At 31.2% G+C, this 18,801-nt stretch overlaps 2 protein-coding genes across 4 annotated transcripts; one reads left to right on the forward strand and one right to left on the reverse strand.

Annotated features, from left to right (window-relative positions):
- Positions 1–56: 56 nt before the first annotated feature.
- LOC137806075 (histone-lysine N-methyltransferase family member SUVH9-like) lies at positions 57–7,452 on the reverse strand. Of its 3 annotated transcripts, XM_068606009.1 has the most exons (3): positions 4,971–7,452; positions 2,592–2,664; positions 57–708 (listed from the first exon to the last, which is right to left on the reverse strand). In XM_068606009.1, the coding sequence occupies exon 1, from the start codon at positions 7,149–7,151 to the stop codon at positions 5,037–5,039; it is 2,115 nt and encodes a 704-aa protein (XP_068462110.1). In that variant the 5' UTR covers positions 7,152–7,452; the 3' UTR covers positions 57–708; positions 2,592–2,664; positions 4,971–5,036. The 3 variants fall into 3 exon arrangements, with proteins under 3 accessions (XP_068462110.1, XP_068462109.1, XP_068462108.1); XM_068606008.1 differs by lacking the exon at positions 2,592–2,664; XM_068606007.1 differs by lacking the exon at positions 2,592–2,664 and having other exon boundaries at positions 57–756.
- Positions 7,453–13,943: 6,491 nt separating this feature from the next.
- Positions 13,944–18,067, forward strand: LOC137805726 (trihelix transcription factor GT-2-like). The gene is made up of 2 exons (XM_068605659.1): positions 13,944–14,676; positions 17,614–18,067. Exons 1-2 carry the CDS (start codon positions 14,004–14,006, stop codon positions 17,961–17,963), a joined length of 1,023 nt encoding a protein of 340 aa, XP_068461760.1. The 5' UTR covers positions 13,944–14,003; the 3' UTR covers positions 17,964–18,067.
- Positions 18,068–18,801: the final 734 nt, after the last annotated feature.

The following is an 18,801-nucleotide window of genomic DNA, read 5'->3' on the forward strand; positions in this document are numbered from 1 at the left end:
CTACAGTGTTGTAAAAGTAGTGAAAAGGAAAAGAGTAGTACATAACAGACCCCACCTTAACTAGGGAAAATGATTCATATATAATCATGATATGCTATATTGTCTCATTGACAAAATGCTGAAAAATGCTGAAATTGTAAAATGTTGATGCAAAAATGCCTTATTACAGATTTTCAGCAACATTATAGGGCTACATTTATTACAACCAACTTGTCCATATGTCATCATAATTGGGTTTCTTCATAATACAAGATCATTAGCAGCAATGTCCATGTGCATCTGATCCATCTATCTTTGCCACTCACTATTGCAAAACCTATACAAGCTTTGAACTTTATATACAAACAAGTACACCAGAAGATGAAAGTGTAGACCCAGATGCACACTATTGGTGCGTACAAAAATGTGAGTGCCAAAGTGCTTCTTCGCCCAAGAGAAGGAAGAAATCAACAGTTCAACAAAACAAACAAATGACATCAACAGGTTCCAAAATTACACACAAGTCTATAATTCCTGATCTTCCTCACCACAAAGGGCACAATATACTAACCATGGAGAGTTGGACAAAACCAGAATAAGGTAACAGAGATCTCCATATGTCAGAATTTTTATATTTTGACACCATCATACACCAAGCATGCAATTCTACTGTTCCTTGGCAGGCAGGGTTGAAACCGTGTGAAAGTCATGCTACATCATCTTCACTATCTGCAAATGAATATCAACTCAAATTGGCATGCCTGAAGAATGACATTGCTGATAATGAAAAATAAATTTGGTTAAAATCACACTAGAGTTTCAAGGAAACTATAACAAAATTTCATAAGTAGTAAAGCAAGTTATCATTTCTACCTAAACTCAACTGCTAAGATGGGGCTGACATAAAAACACATGTAAAACTTTCAAAGCACAACTAAATATATAGAGATTAGTGGTGTCTATCTCATTCTGAGAAAAAATATCTCAAAGCAGCAACATATGTAACCTTATTAGTCTATGATAAAGAGACTTTGCTGAAGCAAAATGGAAAAAACAATAGACTAGGGTCTGGTTTAAATCTATGATAAAATATCTCACCAGCAATATTTATGTTATGATTTTATCTCAGAACAGTTATTTCTGAATTGAGTATCTTCTTTTAATATAAAAAGATCAATCATCATGCACTATTAGTATATAGAATTTTACAAGGCAAGTAATCAAAAATCGCCTCAGATACTTTAAAGCAGTTATTTCAAAAGGCAACAATTTTACCAAACATAACATCGGATGACAGTGTTAAAAACTAAGATAAAAGCTCAATTCACACAAATTTAGGAATACGGTTATATGAAGCAACTTCTTAGCATTAAATAAGGTTATATAACTGGAGTAAAGAAAATATAGGACAAGGAACAAGTGTAATGAATGGGGATGCCATAAAAAATGTAAGCACACAAGCTCATTTAACTTTGAAAAAAATGCAGTAATTAATTTGACTCAGAAATTATTGATTTTTACTAAATTTTATTTTATGTATTGAAAAAAAAAAGGCAGGCTCACAAAGAGAACAAAAGCAGGTCCAAATATGGCCTGGCTGAATAAAATATACCAACAAATGTATGTCTATAAAATCATAGAAACAAAAAGGACAAACATACCAGATAACTACAACCTAAAACATAGTTAATAGCATTAAACATAAATATTTTTAAAAAGGAGTGGAATGTTTGCATTTTGAAAACATTCCAAGTGACGAGCAGTTTGTTATACTCACAACCATGCATGAGCCATCACACCTAACAATTTAAGCTTTTAGAATAATTGGTTCATGACATATTTATCATAGCATCTGTGAAAATGCAGTCTACAAGCCCAATCTTCATTACCCATTCTTCTAAATAAAGTTAAATTTAAAACAAGATAGTTCAGCCCCCCTGCACTGACTTTAGTTTAAGCCAACATGGCACTTGCGTAAAAAGGCATGTCAATATTTTATTGATAACGGGCAATAGCAGCACTATCACAGTGGGGATGGGGGCTATAGCAGTCTTTGGCAGATCTGCCATTGCATGAAGTTTTCTTTGATTCTTTCTGAGAAAGGGAGCAGCCTTGAAGATCAAAAGTTGCAAGATTTGGCTTTTGCAAAGTATAATCAGACTTTGAAAGACCACTGTGAAATTTGTGAAATGATTGACCACATTGTCCTGGATGACATTATTAATGATTTCAACATGTGGTTGATAGGAGGAATGAGTGAAAATGGGGAACATACTGAAAATGAACTAGCTTTTTTAGCGTCTACAAGAGGAAGCGATGGAAGATGAAGTATATACTCATAAAAAATATTTTAAAATAGTAGTCATCCCACTAAGGGCAATGCACTTTGCCATGCAAGATTGATAACTACAGGTGTGTAAGACCTCTCAAACAGCTAATGATTTTCACATAGTTAATTCATGACTAGATTCAAACATGATTGACAATTCCAAGGTAAATCATATTCCCTAACACAGACCACAAATATTTTCAATCAACTAGTTTTCAAAGCAACTGCAAACATAAGGAAAATTATTAGACCGTAAAACATTAACAATGAATTTCTGTTTGACCTTTTACATATCCACAACAGTATCTGAAGCACCAATCTTGCACGATAGGAAGTTGGAAGAAACCTAAAAGACGCTGCAAAAAAACACGCGAAAAGAATCTATGTAGTGAAACACAAAACACATTTTGACATCATAAATTACTTGAGCCTAATTGATATCTTTCAGCTGTTGCGCTACAATATGACAACTTAACTTTTTATACAAGCAAAGATTCATGGTTTGGCAATAAATGGTCCATAAGTAATTATAAAAATATGAAAGCAATTATCCAGCTTTTCATCCCATCAGTAGAGATTAGTGCTAAAATTAATACAAGACAAAAATGAAGAACTTAGTCTGCTAGTACTAAGTATAAACTACAAACATTTAAATAGGTCTGGTTAAAATATAGCTTTTCTAGAAAAGCTCAATTCAATATTTCCAAGTCCTACATTAGCCTAGCAAACATCTTGGAGAAAACTAGGACACTGCAAACAGAGACATGATTCTGAAACGTGTATATATAACATTAGAACCCATATAAATCTAGAAAACAATCTATGCACAACTGAAAAAAAAAATCATTAATTTGGAAATAATTTTACTGGAACAATTAAAAGTCATACACAGAATAGGAAATGCACTTAATGAATACACAATGTAATCAGATATGGAATAGTAGGCAAATAAGCTTCTGTTCAACTTCAACTAGAGCAGGAAAAAATCTATAACCAAGAGCAATTAGTAGCCTCTTTCATCTTCCTGACAAATTAGTTTGTGCATAAAGATATATATATATATATATATATATATATATATATTAACATAATTTTTAGGTGACAGCAGGAGCACTACTATTTGTACCAAGTCTTGGCTGTCAATTAAATTGGATTGCAAGATCCTACACTCCCCATTTAAAATACATACAAGACATATTTTTATTTCTATTATTCCTTAATTTATTATATCATATATTATGCTTTTTTAATTTATTATTGTTTGGTTCATTATATTATATGTTATGCTTAGTTTTAGGCTTATATCCTCTTTTAGAGTTTCACAGATATGTACTTTTGGTCCCTACAAAAATTTGATTGCAAATTTGATCCTATAACTTTAAAAAATAAAGCAATTTTGGTCGAGTGTAAATATATCACTGAATTGCTAGTGGAAAATGTTACCTCAGAATAACAAGTGCTGGAGTTTATTCTTGCTATAAGTATCATATATGAATACATCATGGACACTATCATCCCTAAGGGACATGTAACATTTTCGGTCAACAATTTGATGACATATTAAAAGTGGATCAAAATTGCTTAATTTAGAAAAACTAAATGACTAATATGCAGTTAAAGTTTTATAAGGACAAAAATTGCACATACATGAAACTAAAAGGAGTAAAAGTAGACTTAAGCCTAATTTTTAATACCATTATTCGATTAAGCATCATAAAATGATAGCTTAAGGTTGTCAATAGTTGCTTAATTTTCAATCCTTTTAGTTAAGTTCTTGTCCCAATCCCAACCTAATTTTAACTGATGAAGAATCTCATTTCCATTTTTTCTTCTGATTTTTCTTTCCAAAAAAGTGTTTATAGCAGAACAATACAGTTAGTAAAAATAGTCATATTTGTAAGATTCTTAATCAATATTTTTAGCCCCTTTCAAGCCTGTAATATTAGTTTTGCATTAGTATGAGGCACCAACTCCAACATAGACACCAAACACGACAGAACACCGAGGACAAGGGTACACCACATATAGAATCAACACTCACACCTGAATTCCACAAAATATTTATAAAGAACCAAGATGAACAATTAAGTGGCAATTGCCCCAGCAAGATCGCAAATCAGCACAGGAATTCTCTACTGCTAGAGGCTATTGTAAATTTAAAAATTAGAGTTCAAGGTCTTAACGAATTAGAATATAGTTAATTTATTACACTAATACATAATATGATGTGACTGTAAATAAAGTGGATTTCTTAGGCAGGAAAGTCTTAAGAGCATATGAGCAATGAAATAGCACCCATAATAGATAAATGGAAGAACACACACACACAACACGCACACAAACCCAAATACAGGATAACATATTGGACTGATAGAAATAGAAGAAACTACTGACGGATCTGAAAACCAAAACTACAATTGTAAGATATTACAACATATTATCTCAATCTTCAAAGTCACAAAAAATATTAAACTTCCTGTCATCTGAAGTGCACCAGGAATCTAGAAAGACCACAATATGGAGCAACTCATAATGAATAACTACAACTCGTATGGTTACAATCCAGAGCAAACTAAGATTGAGAAATAAGCTAAAGCATCCAATGGAAGACTACGGTGAAAATTCTGAAAACAAATAAGTTGATGAAAGAACTTGGCTGTACCTCTGCGAACAATGCCTGAAACTTGGCTTCAGTATATCACAAAGTGTGGGAAACTTTCAAAACAATTCAGTTACTTATAGAGAGTTTTCCTGAAAACTCGTCAGGTACCCCATAATCAAGGCTGAGCTCTCTCATGGGAGGGATGTTCTCCATTGCAAACAGCATAAGGTGAGGGAACATCAAATTATTGTGATCATACAGGACAAACTGAACCAACACATTGGGAGTGGAACTATGACTCACATAGCAGGCAACATTCCTCATTCTTGACACATCCAAAGCAAAATCCAAAGGAGGGATTGAAGGATAAGATGGACGCACATAATTGGAGTCAATCATAGATAAGTCACCCCATTCCGCCCACCTAGCAGTGAACCGATTCGGATATATCAAGGAATCACCATTCATGGACAAAATTTCTGCTTGGTCCCTAGTGAGCACAACCCCCGTGTACTCACATATAAAACCACCGGCTTGAATAAGGTCCAAGGACCTAACTCCCCAACCAGTTTCCCTGGATCTAAACACCTCCAACCTATTCTTGATCCCCTTCTGTGTGACCCGATTCCGACAATGAGGAGGGCAGTGACAAAAGGGGCCACACTCAAAAACCAAAGGCTTCCCTCTCAAGAGAACCCCACTCTGATTATAGGGAAACTCCCCTCCATTCTTCATGGCACAAAAACACCCTTCAACACACCCGTCTACACAATCACAACCCGTACCCCTCCCACTCTGGTGAAACACCATCTGAGGAAAGTTTGTCTTCACAAGATACTCATACCTGAGAGGGTCGAAATTGCGATCGAGATCATTGAAAAGGCGAACCCCAACATTCTCGACCCTGTTTGAAATATCAAGCGAAACACAACACATGGGTTTGATACTCAAGGGATCCTTCTTAAGCATATGCGCCTCCTTCATGATCATGCTCCCCATCTTAGCTTGCCCATCGATCCGACACAGCTTATACTTAAAAACTCCGAAACCCGACTTCCCAACATCAAACCAGCAATCTATAATCGTATAAAGGCCATCATAGACATACAACTTCCCGGTGGCAGAGGCGGCACCCTCATAGCGCACACCGCGAATCACCCTCACCTCAATCCCATAGTGCTTACTCCGCTCCATTGCAAGGTTCCCTCCCTCAAGCTTCTGGTGACAAACCTGCCTAGAATGCTTGTCCTGGCCACCATGCCCAGAGTAAGTGATGACATCACCCTCGTCAACATCATCCTCGTACCCACCAGAGACAATCACACTCGTGGCAATTGGTTCACCGTTCGAACTCATGCTGCCAGGAAGATAATCGATGCCAGCCTGAGGATGACCATGTAACCCAACCACGCACAACTCCATCCTATAGAGGAACACATCACCAACGCAAACACCAGGAATTGAACCAACGATTCTCTTGTCACGATTCAACCACAAACCACAGCTCCTCATCACGGCCGAGGCTCGTAAATCGCTGCGCCCCCTGCGGGAGTCCACCCGCCGCTCGTCCTCCACAGTCGCCAGCACGCGCAGCGCGTCATACACCTTCCTGGTCCGCCGGACAACGTCCCGGAAGTGCCGCTGCTCCGGCGCGCCTAGATCCGCCACCCGAACTAACTCCTTACACCGCCGCCGCGGCGTGGTTGAGGCCGTCATCGAAGAGGACCGCTCCTCCTCCGGGACAGGCACAATTGCCCGCGAATCCGGGTCCGGAGAGGTGCCCTTTGGGGTCTGCTGCAGCCCGGTCCCCGAAACGACTCCGTTTTGGAAGTGCTGCGGGTTTTCCGCAAAAGGGTCGGAAAAGGCGTCGTTCCGGAGCTGTTGCAGGCCTTCGGTGATGGGGTCGGGAACGGCATCGTTCTGGGGGTCGTTGGCGGAGAACGCCGTGCAGAAAAGCTGGGAGATTCTGTTGAACTCGGAGAACAAGTTCGGGTCTTCGGAGGTTCCGTCGCACAAGAGATTGAGGTCGAGGTCGAGGGACCCATTTGAAAAATTGGGGTCCTGGGATTGTTGTTGTTCTTGGGAAGTGTGGGTGTTGAACCATCCGTCGAAAGGTTCGAGCTTTGGGGTTATTGTTGGGGCTGGGGAGGCGCTGGTGGTGGCTGTGGCGGCGGCGATAGAGGCGGGGATTGGGATTCCCGGCGGTGGAGGAAGGTTTTCTGGCGAAAAGAGAGAGTTCATGGCTCAAAAGGGTGTGGCGGTGGTGGTGATGGTGTTAGTGGGTAGGGTTTAGATTGGAAGAAGAAACATTGGAAATGGTGATTGGGAGGGAAAAAGCAAGAAGATGCATTAAGATTAGAGAGATGAAAAGTTCGGAAAATTTGGGTTGGTTGGGATTTTCAAAATGGTGAAGTTTGAAATTTATGAAACTGCTATGATTCAATTCATGTTTGTATTTGTAGAATGGTGAAAATTAAGCTTTTTTTGTGTACAAAGAAAGAGGTATAACACAGTTTCAGACATAAGCAGCAGTAAATAAAGTGTGAATGACATGAAACATAAATAAATTACATAAATGATTTGTACTCTTAATTATTATTTAGATAGCATAATGTGCAATTAAATTACAAAGATAACACACATATTCTTTATGTCTAAAATTTGATTTTCCAACAATTGAATTTTGGTCCTATTGGATCTTTCTTTTCTTTAAAAAGGTTAATATAATAAATAATTAATGTAATACAATAACTAAATAAATGTAATAATTATTAAAAAAATTGAAATATATATGTATATATAAATGGATGATGATAAAGAATTTTTTTAGTATGATGAAAAGAAATTATAAAAAATAAAATGTTGATAATTAATTTAATTTGATTATTAAAGAATAAATTTTATGCTTTAATTTTGTTTATAAAAGTTAAAGATGATTAATAATGAATAATGTGAGAAAATGAAATTTTAAAAATAGGAATATTAGGGAATTGGAAAATTGACATAAAAAAAAAGGGAAAGTTTGTTTTATATATTTTTATTGAACTATATTAATACATTTATGTAATAATATTTGAAAAATCTTAATTAAAAAATAAAAATAAAAATTACTTCACAAATATTTGACTATTTAGTTAAAAGTAATTAAAATTTATTTATTTAATAGTTTAAGGTGTAAGGAAAGAAAGTATGTTAAATTGGAAGAAAATAAATATAATTAAAATAAAACAATAAATCGTGTTATATCGTGCGGCGTGGTATATGATGTAGGTATAGTTTTGTAAGTTACTTGTTATTTTTTAAGAGTTCTTCTACGAAAATCTTGGATTTGAACCAGCAATTTAATGTTACTAAAAAAATCGTGTTGCGTGCTTTGGTGAAGAAGTTGTTTTAGATTTCAAATGTTGATTATTTGTGTGACATTAATGTCAATTTTGATTTGTGTTGAGTTGTATATGATCTTTTGATTAACAACTCAAATCAAATGTTGATAGTTGATTATAATATTTGCATTGTAGTACTTTAATTATGTTGTAAAATAATTTACCTCGAACGAGATATCATTTAAGTAATATGTGTAGAACTTGAGTAAGAGATATCACTAAGGGGAGTGTAGTTTGTCTAAGGAACATATATCTTTTATATGTTTTGAATTGGAAGTTGTGTTTTGGTATAAAATAGAATACATGAGAAAGACAGGGTTGAATTGTATTTTTTTAAAATATTTGGTGTTTTTCACAAATCTCGATACTGAGTTATCAAACGATAAGTATGATTAAAATTAGATGATATATAAAATATTTTGCAAGCTTAGTTTCAGGACTACTCCTTCTTAAGTTAGTTAGAACAAATAACATGCAAAAACACACAAGAAAGATTGGGAAAAAAATAAAGAGTTCACATAATACTTTATATTGGTATGTTTGTCTCAACAGCCCACATCCATTTTTTGACTAACCAATTAAGTTCTACTAGGTAGACTACCATTGTGAAGTGCACTCAAATATTCTTTCACCAAATCACTTTTAGCTTTATCCAAGTATTCTTTCACAAGTCACTATTAGTTTAACCCAAATATTCTTTCGACTTGCAATCACTTCCGACTGACCTCGTTTAAGTATTCTTTACCACAAGTCATCCCTGGCTTAATTAAGTATTCTTTAAGCAAACCACTATTGACTTAAGACAAATACAATGTCTGAGTGATCAAACAATCACAGTTTTGCTCACTTGAGAGTGTAGCATCTTTTGATGTATACAATGGCTTAAGTTTGCTCACAAAGTTTTAGTGTTTCCTTAATATTGTTCTTCTTCTTTATCTTATCTTTGAAGTACGTCTTCATATAGGCTTAAAAAAGTAGTTGTTTCGTTCCATTTTCTAACCATTGAGTAGTTTTGAAAAAAAAAATCATTGTCTTTTTCTTTCACTATCGTTTGATGAGCTTTAAGCATTGAAAAGCATTTAATACATTGCATGTGACATTAATTTCTTTTCTCTTCTTCACACAATCTCTTTAATAATTGATAATACTTATCATCCTTAGTAACAAAACATTTTACACCAAATAATGGTAAAAGTCCACATCGTACATAACAGATAGTTGGTCCAAAGTTGAAAATAGCTCGTGTCACAAGATATTTGAAAGATGCTTTGTTTAATATTTTACCACTTTTGCTCGAAACCCAATAGATATATGAAAGATGTTTTGTTTTAGCGCAATCCCTCTTGGTGACAAATGCTAAAGTCATTCTTTGAGTGACAAATTTTAAACTTCATGAATATTAAGAGTTTAAGCAAACTTGTAGTTTTTATGTGTACTTATCGTCTGATTTTGAGATAAATGGAAGCTAAGATTTAAGTCACAACATTCTTGATTAAGAAAAGAAGCCAACATAGTCCACATTGGGGAAGTTAACATAAACAAATAATAACTTGGAGATATGGTATAAATAATAACTTGGAGATATGGTATGTGTCATTGTCATTATAATATGATATGTTTGTCTTGAAACCTTATCTTTATATTGGTTTGGATGTATAAGTCATCATCTGCCTGTTTTTGATATCTAAGGGGTGGGAAACTAGTGTTTGGGGGTGAAAATGGAGGTTTCCATGATAATATTTGTTTCGAGTCTATTTTGTTCAAGTTAATAATTTTTCCCTCAAGTAAGAGCATGTGCAAATTTTTCTCAAGTTAAAAAAAAAAACCAGCTCAAGTGAAAAAAATTAGATTAAGTGAAAATAGTCTTTTTGCTTAAGTGACCAAGTTGTCACTTAGGCAAAAATCAACTAGAATTGTTGGGTGTTTTTGGACTTATATCAAGGTAAATTTGAAATATTATTGGATGGTTATGTGATTGTACTTTGTGGTATGCAATGTGAGGCTTAGTAAAGCAAGGAGTTGGTGCCCATATTCCACTTCTGATGATCTAATATGAACATCAAAAGTTACTTGGAAAGTGATTAGGTAGTTGAGTATTTATCATTAAAAACATTGGTACAATTAAAACTATTTTCCTCGAGAATATCGAACATTTAATGTTCCACAATAAATATATACTCACTACCTAACATTGGTGATGCTAAGCATGTATCAAATAGTCTCAAGTTTGGTGTATGAATATCATAGTCCATAGCATTATTCTGAACTATTCAGATATTCACCTACTTGGTAACTTCCATATACCTACTATGGTCCCTGTCTTTCATCCCACAGTGTACCAAATTGTGACTTCCCAAATACAAAAGACTCGTACATTGACATGATCTTGACTCAATACATTTTATGATGTTTACTCAACTGACATATTATTTTACACTTTCAAGAATTATATGACACGATAACTATTAACATACGTCATATATATCTTACTAATAATCTATATGCACCATCCAAACATATACAAAAGGTATAAAAATAATACAAAAGTATATAAGTTACTTCTTTTATCCAAACTTATTAAATAAAAATAATTATTATTTTTACATTATTTTGTTATTACTTCATATAATTATTTGAATTAAAAAATTATTATATTTTAAATAATATAAAATAAATTAAAATAAGAATTAAAGTAAGAATTTTAAATAAGTATATGGATCACTATATTATAAGAAAATAAAATAACAAAAATATAATAAAATAATAAATAAGATCAGTGGATAATTAAAAGACATTAATATAAATAAATAAATGAATCAATGCACAATTAGAAATAAATTAAATGACATTAAAATATTAAATAAATAAATCAGATCATAACTGGAAATAAATAAATAAACGGACTACTTGCACAACTCGAGATAAATTAAATGATATAAAAATAACAAATTGAATTATAACTGAAAATAACTTAAATAATATAAATATAAATAAATAAGCATGATCAATAAGTAACTGGAGATAAATTAAATAATATAGATATAAATAAATATGATAGTATAAGTGAAGATAAATTAAATGAAATAAATATAAATAAAGAAGATGAGAATGTAACTGAAGATATATTAAATGCTATAAAAATAAATAAATAAAAAGGTAAATGCATAACTAAGAATAAATTAAACGAGATGAATATAAAAAAATAAATAAGATGAAATATAAATTAAATTATATAAATATAAATAAATAAATAAAAAGGAACAATGTGTGACTTAAAGTAAATTAGATGACATAAATATACATAAATAAAATCAATGTGTAACTAAAAATAAATTAAATGATATAAAAATAAATAACCATTTGCTGTATATATAACTTTTTTATACAATGTTTCAAAATATATCATTTTTCATAGGATTTTAAATATTTTCATAAAATTAAAATAAAATAAACATTTTCATCCTCTAGCTTCTCTCACAAAGGAGTTCTATCACCTATAACATCATATACTCCCGTGTAATTACTTGATCATCATAAATTAAAGAAAAACAAGATCAAAACAAAGAACAGAGTAAGCTAGTTATTTTTAAAAGTTCTCATATAATTATAATTTTAAACATCGACATAAAGCCATAAATTCTCATATACTTTCATAAAACCATCAAATGTCCATCTAGATCATAATTCATCATTTTCATGTCAGACTTTCATTAACTCACAACACATAGACACTTGACTCTACTTCTGAAAGACTTGTGTATTGACTTAGACTTAGAGATCGACACATGTCATACTATCTCACTGTGAAATCCACACAACTATGTGCATACATAATCTCAATATCACATCACCTAGATGACAAGGTTAATTCATATGACCTGAAAAACCAGATTTTATTTCAAACCGCAGACAAAATCATATGAACCTCCTTCGACTCTCAACACCTAATAATCTTCTCACTCTAGTATATCAACAGAGTCAGGATATCTCCTTTTAGACGAATCCCTAATCAATGCACATCATAAACAATCTTAACACATATTTTCTTTCTTGAAAATACTATGTCTTGATTAAGATTTATATTCCACATCTCACAATGTCCAAAATCACACAATTAAATCATACCAAACCTTAGAATTTCAAACCACACAAATATTCATCCAATAATCACATAAATATCTAATTAAAGGATTTTTCAATTAAATATACATAAAACAAAATTTTACATAATTTATAAGTAAAACTATAAAACAGAAATAAACCAACCTTTTAAAAACAAAGATAAAATTTCAGTTTTAATTTTTTTCCCACATAATCTAGCTTGAGCGAAAATCATCTCGCTTGAGTGATAATGGGTCTCGCTTAAGCGAAAATTCTCTTACTTAAGCGAGATTGAACCCGATAGCACCCAAAAATTCATCCAGGTCTCGCTTGAGCGAGATTTCTTCTCACTTTGACGAAAACGGACCCGAGAGCACCTCATCTTTCCATTTTATTCTCGTTTGAGCAAGAATTAGCTCGTCTGAACGAGATATGCAGAGAAATTTGCATAATTATGCTTAATTTCATCATTCATAGTCAAATGAAAACAATTTCAATAACTATTTTCAATTCAAAAGTAACTTATACTATATAAACTATACAAATCAACCAATTTTTCAGATTCAAACAAAAACATCTACCATAAATCATCCATATCAAAATCAACATATTCACATTTTATTTCAAACAATATTCAGGGTTACTCATAGACAATCAAACCTACAAAAAAAGTTTGGAACTGGTGACCACATCACCCCCACATCCAGATCCTTTAGTCTAGGATTTTATTGAAAATTTAAACTATCCTTACCTGAACTTGAACAAAAGCTCACTAAGAACTCCAAACTTACCAAAAGTATAAGGGTAGATTAACATGTACAACAAAGTCGTTATAAAAAATCTAACAATATCAATAAGACCCTGAGCTAACATAGATTAACCCTGAAGCTAAAAGAGTCACATACAAAATCTATGTGGAGACAAACCTAACAAGTTCAAAATTTAACTCAAAGAGAATGACAAAAATGAACTTACTCTATTAAATATTTTGATCGAACGGTCTTGTACTATCAGGAGTCTTATATATAGTGGACTCCGATCGTCAAACTGACGAGAAAAAAATCAGAATTTTAAAAAGAAGACCGAGGAAAGGAAAAAGGAGTTTTCAAATAGATGATGGTTCTTTTAAAATAAAACCTAAATAACTGAATTTTTTCATATACTCTTTTAACTTTAATAATAAAATATTCAAATACCATTTTAGTTGTACCACTTTTACTTTAAAACTATTTTTCTCAATCCTTACATATTAAAAATTATATATAATACAAAACACAATAATTATTTTTTAATATATATATATATATATATATATATTATTACTAAAGATTATTTTCATTAAAACTCTTGTTCTTTGATAACAATTGAAAACATATATTACATGTTTTAAGTTCTTGTTATATCTACTTTAGTTGAAAAATAAATGAGTAAATAATATACACATTAATAGACTCTCTCTTTTCATTATTTTTGTAGGTATACATATATATACATACATATATATATATTCTGTCCCCACACAAATTGAACACACAGACAGTAACTCAGACATTCACCTTCCCACATCTCTTTCAAAATCTCATGCCACATTCCATAACAGCAACCAACCATGTCTGAACCTACTCTTCACCCTTCTTCCATAGCTCGTGAATACCGCAAGGGTAACTGGACCCTCCAAGAAACCCTCATTCTCATCACAGCCAAGAAGCTCGACGATGAACGCAGGCTCAAAGGGCCTTCTTCTTCTTCCTCTTCTCCTTCTTCTTCCACCAGAAACAGTGGTGAACTGAGATGGAAGTGGGTGGAGAACTATTGCTGGACTCACGGCTGCTTGAGGAGCCAGAACCAGTGCAACGACAAATGGGACAACCTCTTACGTGACTACAAGAAGGTTCGAGAGTACGAGGCCACCAAATCCTCATCTTCATCATCGCATGTTTCGAACAACAACGAATTTCGATCTTATTGGACCATGGAGAAACACCAGCGCAAGGAGCAGAAACTACCCTCCAACATGCTCCTCCAAGTCTACCAAGCTGTCACACAAATCTTGAACAATAAATCACACACTTCATCACAACTTCATCATCATCACCAACACCATCTTGTTGTTAACGTTGTCCATTCACCTTCACAGGAACAACAACAACATGTGCCATTGTTAGCTTCACACTCACAGCCACTCTACCAGACAGCTCCGGTGGCTTCTCAGCCACTGCTGTTATTGCCACCACCGTCTCTTCCACCACCGCCGGTTGACTCCACTACTCCTCCTATTTCAGGTAATTCATATACAACTCATAGTTAATTAACATTAAACCCTAACACATAGTTAAAAGTTTGGTGGTAGATCACATCCAAAACATCCTCAATTTTTTTCTCTTTTTCTTTAATCAGTGTTTTAATCTTTTGATTTATATGAAATTAGTTAATTAATAGTTTTATGTAGAGTTGATTTGTTCCTTTACAAGAATTTTGCTAATTTTTTAATGAGAATTTGTTGGTTGGATAATAACCTTTGAAGTTGTTGATAAAAAAACATTAAGTTAGTAGAATAATTAATAATATATTTTAAAAAAAAATTAAGAAGAGTGGTTCAAAAATAATACCCTACATTTTCATTCTTTATTTTAAAAATTATAAATAAACAATGATTCTCTAGTATTGATCTTACTAATTAACTTAATTTCATTTTTTTAATACTCACGTGTAAAAGAATATATTAATTTTAGTTTAGTAGAAAAAAAGTATTATTAAAATTAATCCTCCCCCAAGTAAATTAAAATCTACAATAAAGACTATAATATATGTATGTTTTATCTGTTATATGATCATTATGCATGTATATTCATTATTATTATTATTTTAATATAAGTTTTGGATGTGTTGTGTTTTGTTTTGATGTTGGTCAAAGTTGTACTGTCTGCAAACACTGGCACATTTAATAGGACCTTATTCTTTTTGGTAAAGTACAGTCAGTATTTTTTAGGGTATACCTGGGGCCTAATGCCTAATGCTAAAACAAAAACACTAACAACACCGTACTAACACAGTTCAAAATAAACTGTGCATGATTCTTTTTAATTTGACCATTCTTTCTACTTTTTTTTCATCTAATTATAAGAATTATATTTAAGTTTCATAAAAAATGTAAGTTTAAACTAGTGATAAAAAAATATATACTTACTTTTTGAATCATAAGAGATGTTTTATTTAAGTTTCAAGACTTTATTAATTTTTAAAAAAATAAAAAAAGAAAGAAAAAGAAGAGTATGAATAATGGATCTCCACTATAGAAAAGTACCATCATGCATACTAGTGGATAGATATCATCATGTCTTGGATTTTGTGGGTTGTGCCAACATAATTAACCAATATTTACCTCTTTAATCCCCTAATGTTAATTATAATGATTAATGGAATACCTAATTCTTACTAGTAATAATAATAATAAAAAGTTCAATTCTTACTTCAGTTGAAAAAATTAATTTCATATAATAATTTAATCACCTTTGTCTTGTTTTATTTGAATTTTAAAAAATTGCTTTGGTTCATTACTAATGTTCAAGCCATGATATATTATAAAATTGTTCATGATACTAAAACATTACATATTAGTATAATATTTATTAAACATTATTAATACATGTTCCATGAATTTAATTAGTAAAATATTATTGTAAGAGTAATATATCATATAATAATATATATCAATCTTTATAGAAGAAAATTATATGTAATAACTTTAACTCTAATTTAATCTTATAAAATTGATTTGTAAGGTGATGTTTGTACTCGTTTATATACTATAAAATGTCTTTATTTTTAATCGATATAGAATTTTCCAATACATCCTCTCATGTCGAGACTTTCCAACTCGTGTGTGAGACTATATATTTATAGGTGGTCTGGTAACGGATGATCTGATAAACCCAAAAAACTCTCTTAAAATATATCATCTTAAGAAGTCAATTTTAAACCTAATTTAACTTTATAAAACTAGTTCATAAGATAAGATTTATACTCACTTATATATTATAAAATATTTTTATATCTAATTGAGGTGGAATGTTACAACAATTTACATAACATTACCCTTATGCGTTTATGTGGTCTTCTTGAGTTCTTATGCATGAAATTGTTTTTATTTTATTTTATTTAACTTATTAAAAATAAATAAAGAGACATCACTAAAATTGAGATGGAAGATGTTTCACTTGAATGATTTCAGTTTGAAATAAATGACAAACTAGATAGTTATTATTCATCTTCATTATGTGAAAAACTAGCCTAGCATGTTTCTAGGTCTTATAGCACATTTATTGATATTTGCAATAAAACACACATGTCTTGATGTAATATTTTATGTATTATTTTTTGTAATCATAAATAAACCACTATGTATAAATTAGTTTTCATTAAATAAATGTTATATTGAGAAGAGTACACATTCATAATTGAGTTCCAAAAAATCTTGTTTAGGTTTTAAAACAAACTTTGTTAAGAGATACAAAATTTATCTTAAGAATTTTCTCTCTCTAAATTTGAGAAAAAAAAATGTCAATAAATATTCATAGAAAACTATTTATATTATCAAATAACTCATTGATCATCCTTAGCAACCACTTTTGTTTTTCAATTTATAAAAATTAAACTAAAAAAAGCTGGTAATTAAGTATAGTAGCACATCAATGACATGATTATGTTTAAACTAATTTATGAAAGTTCCATATATATTTTTAATTTATTCATCAAATTAGTTCACCTTACAAATGATTTTTTTTTCTCTCACATGAATAAATTTGTTGAAATAAGCAACTTACTGACTATATATTTAGTAATTATAATATATTATTAACTTTATTTATTATTTTTCTTTTAAAAAAACTCTATTCATTAAATATATATAATAATACATTATTATTAAAATCAGAAGTAACAATTTAACTAAAATATCAAGTTTTATAATAATATTTATTTCTAATCTAAGTTAGATGTTCAATTTGATAGTAATATCTAATGATAAACTAATAATTCCTATTTCTAATCTATGTTAGATGTTAAATTTCATAATTATATCTAATGATAACTTTTTTTAGAAAAATATTTTATTTTATCAACATTAAAATTTTGTTTTTAGAAGCAAAAGCTTTTTATCTTTATAATCTTCCACTGGTATATAGTGATTATACATAGTTGTGATGTGATGGGTGTTGCAGAGGGATCAGAATCAAGTGGCACAGAAAACAAACACAAGGACGATAACTCAGAATCAAAACGGAGGAAGTTTGAGCAGAAGCTTGGATCAAGCATCATGCAGAGTGCATCAGAGTTGGCACAAGCTCTTGGGAGCTGCGAGGAGAAGAAGGAGAAGAGGCACCAAGAGATGATGGACCTTCATCACCGAGCTCTTCACAGTCAACAAACACGAGACCAAGTGAGCCACCAAGGAATCACCAACCTTGTTTCTGCAGTAACCAACCTCATTGCTGTCATTCAGTCCCTCATCACTTCCATCAACAAAGATCATGCTGGTGGAAACGATGATGGTGATGCATGTTCTTCCTAATATTTTAGGGCAAGAAATAGTTTATAAATGTTAGTTATAATTTGTTTTAGTAATGGATTAGTGCACATTGAAACATTTGTGAAAATAAACCAAATTGGTTGATGAGTTATGAGGTACACATCTATTAAATTAAATGGTGTATTTATTGTACACATACATCGAATACCGATATATATTGGTAATGCACGATGAAATATTTAATTCACATTGTTAAATTTCTCATATTAAACTCTAAACTAAACATGAAAAACATTTTTTTAAAAAAAAAACAAAAAAATATACACATAAATTTTTATTGTCAATTTATATAATTTATAATTATATAATATATAGATTCGTGTTTCTGTATCTTATATTTTAGAAATTATATATATTTTTTGTATCCGTATCCAGGTCGTACTAGTGTGAGGTTCTGTGCTACATAATTTAAAAGTTTTGTTTTAAAAATACATAAATTTATATGTAGAAAAAAAGAAAATTAAGCAATGTGTAAAAGAAAAAAGACACAAAAAAAAAGAGTTATTGAATATAAGATGTAAAACAAAATAAGTATATGTTTGACAAGAGTTATACTAAGAAAAGAAACATACGAAAAAGAATGGAATAAAAAAAAGTAAAACAATTTCACAACAATTAAATAGTGAGCCGTTACTTAAAAGAAAATAGATAATAGAGTATAAGTTGAAAAAGAATGAAATATCTTTTAAAAAACTATAAATAGATTTAAATATTATTAAATAAAATATGTTTAATATATTTTAATTTATACATAATTTTATTAAAAATATCAATATTAAAATATTCTTAAATAAAATTTGATATTTATTGTGTTTTTTTT

This window comes from Phaseolus vulgaris, chromosome 3, assembly GCF_000499845.2.
Source record: "Phaseolus vulgaris cultivar G19833 chromosome 3, P. vulgaris v2.0, whole genome shotgun sequence".
Taxonomy (NCBI): domain Eukaryota; kingdom Viridiplantae; phylum Streptophyta; class Magnoliopsida; order Fabales; family Fabaceae; genus Phaseolus; species Phaseolus vulgaris.

Coding starts and splice junctions, on each gene's coding strand:
- LOC137806075 (XM_068606008.1), bottom strand. CDS start 7,151: ATGAACTCTCTCTTTTCGCCAGAAAACCTTCCTCCACCGCCGGGAATC.
- LOC137805726 (XM_068605659.1), top strand. CDS start 14,004: ATGTCTGAACCTACTCTTCACCCTTCTTCCATAGCTCGTGAATACCGC. Junction 14,677..17,613: donor CACTACTCCTCCTATTTCAG/GTAATTCATATA, acceptor TGGGTGTTGCAG/AGGGATCAGAATCAAGTGGC.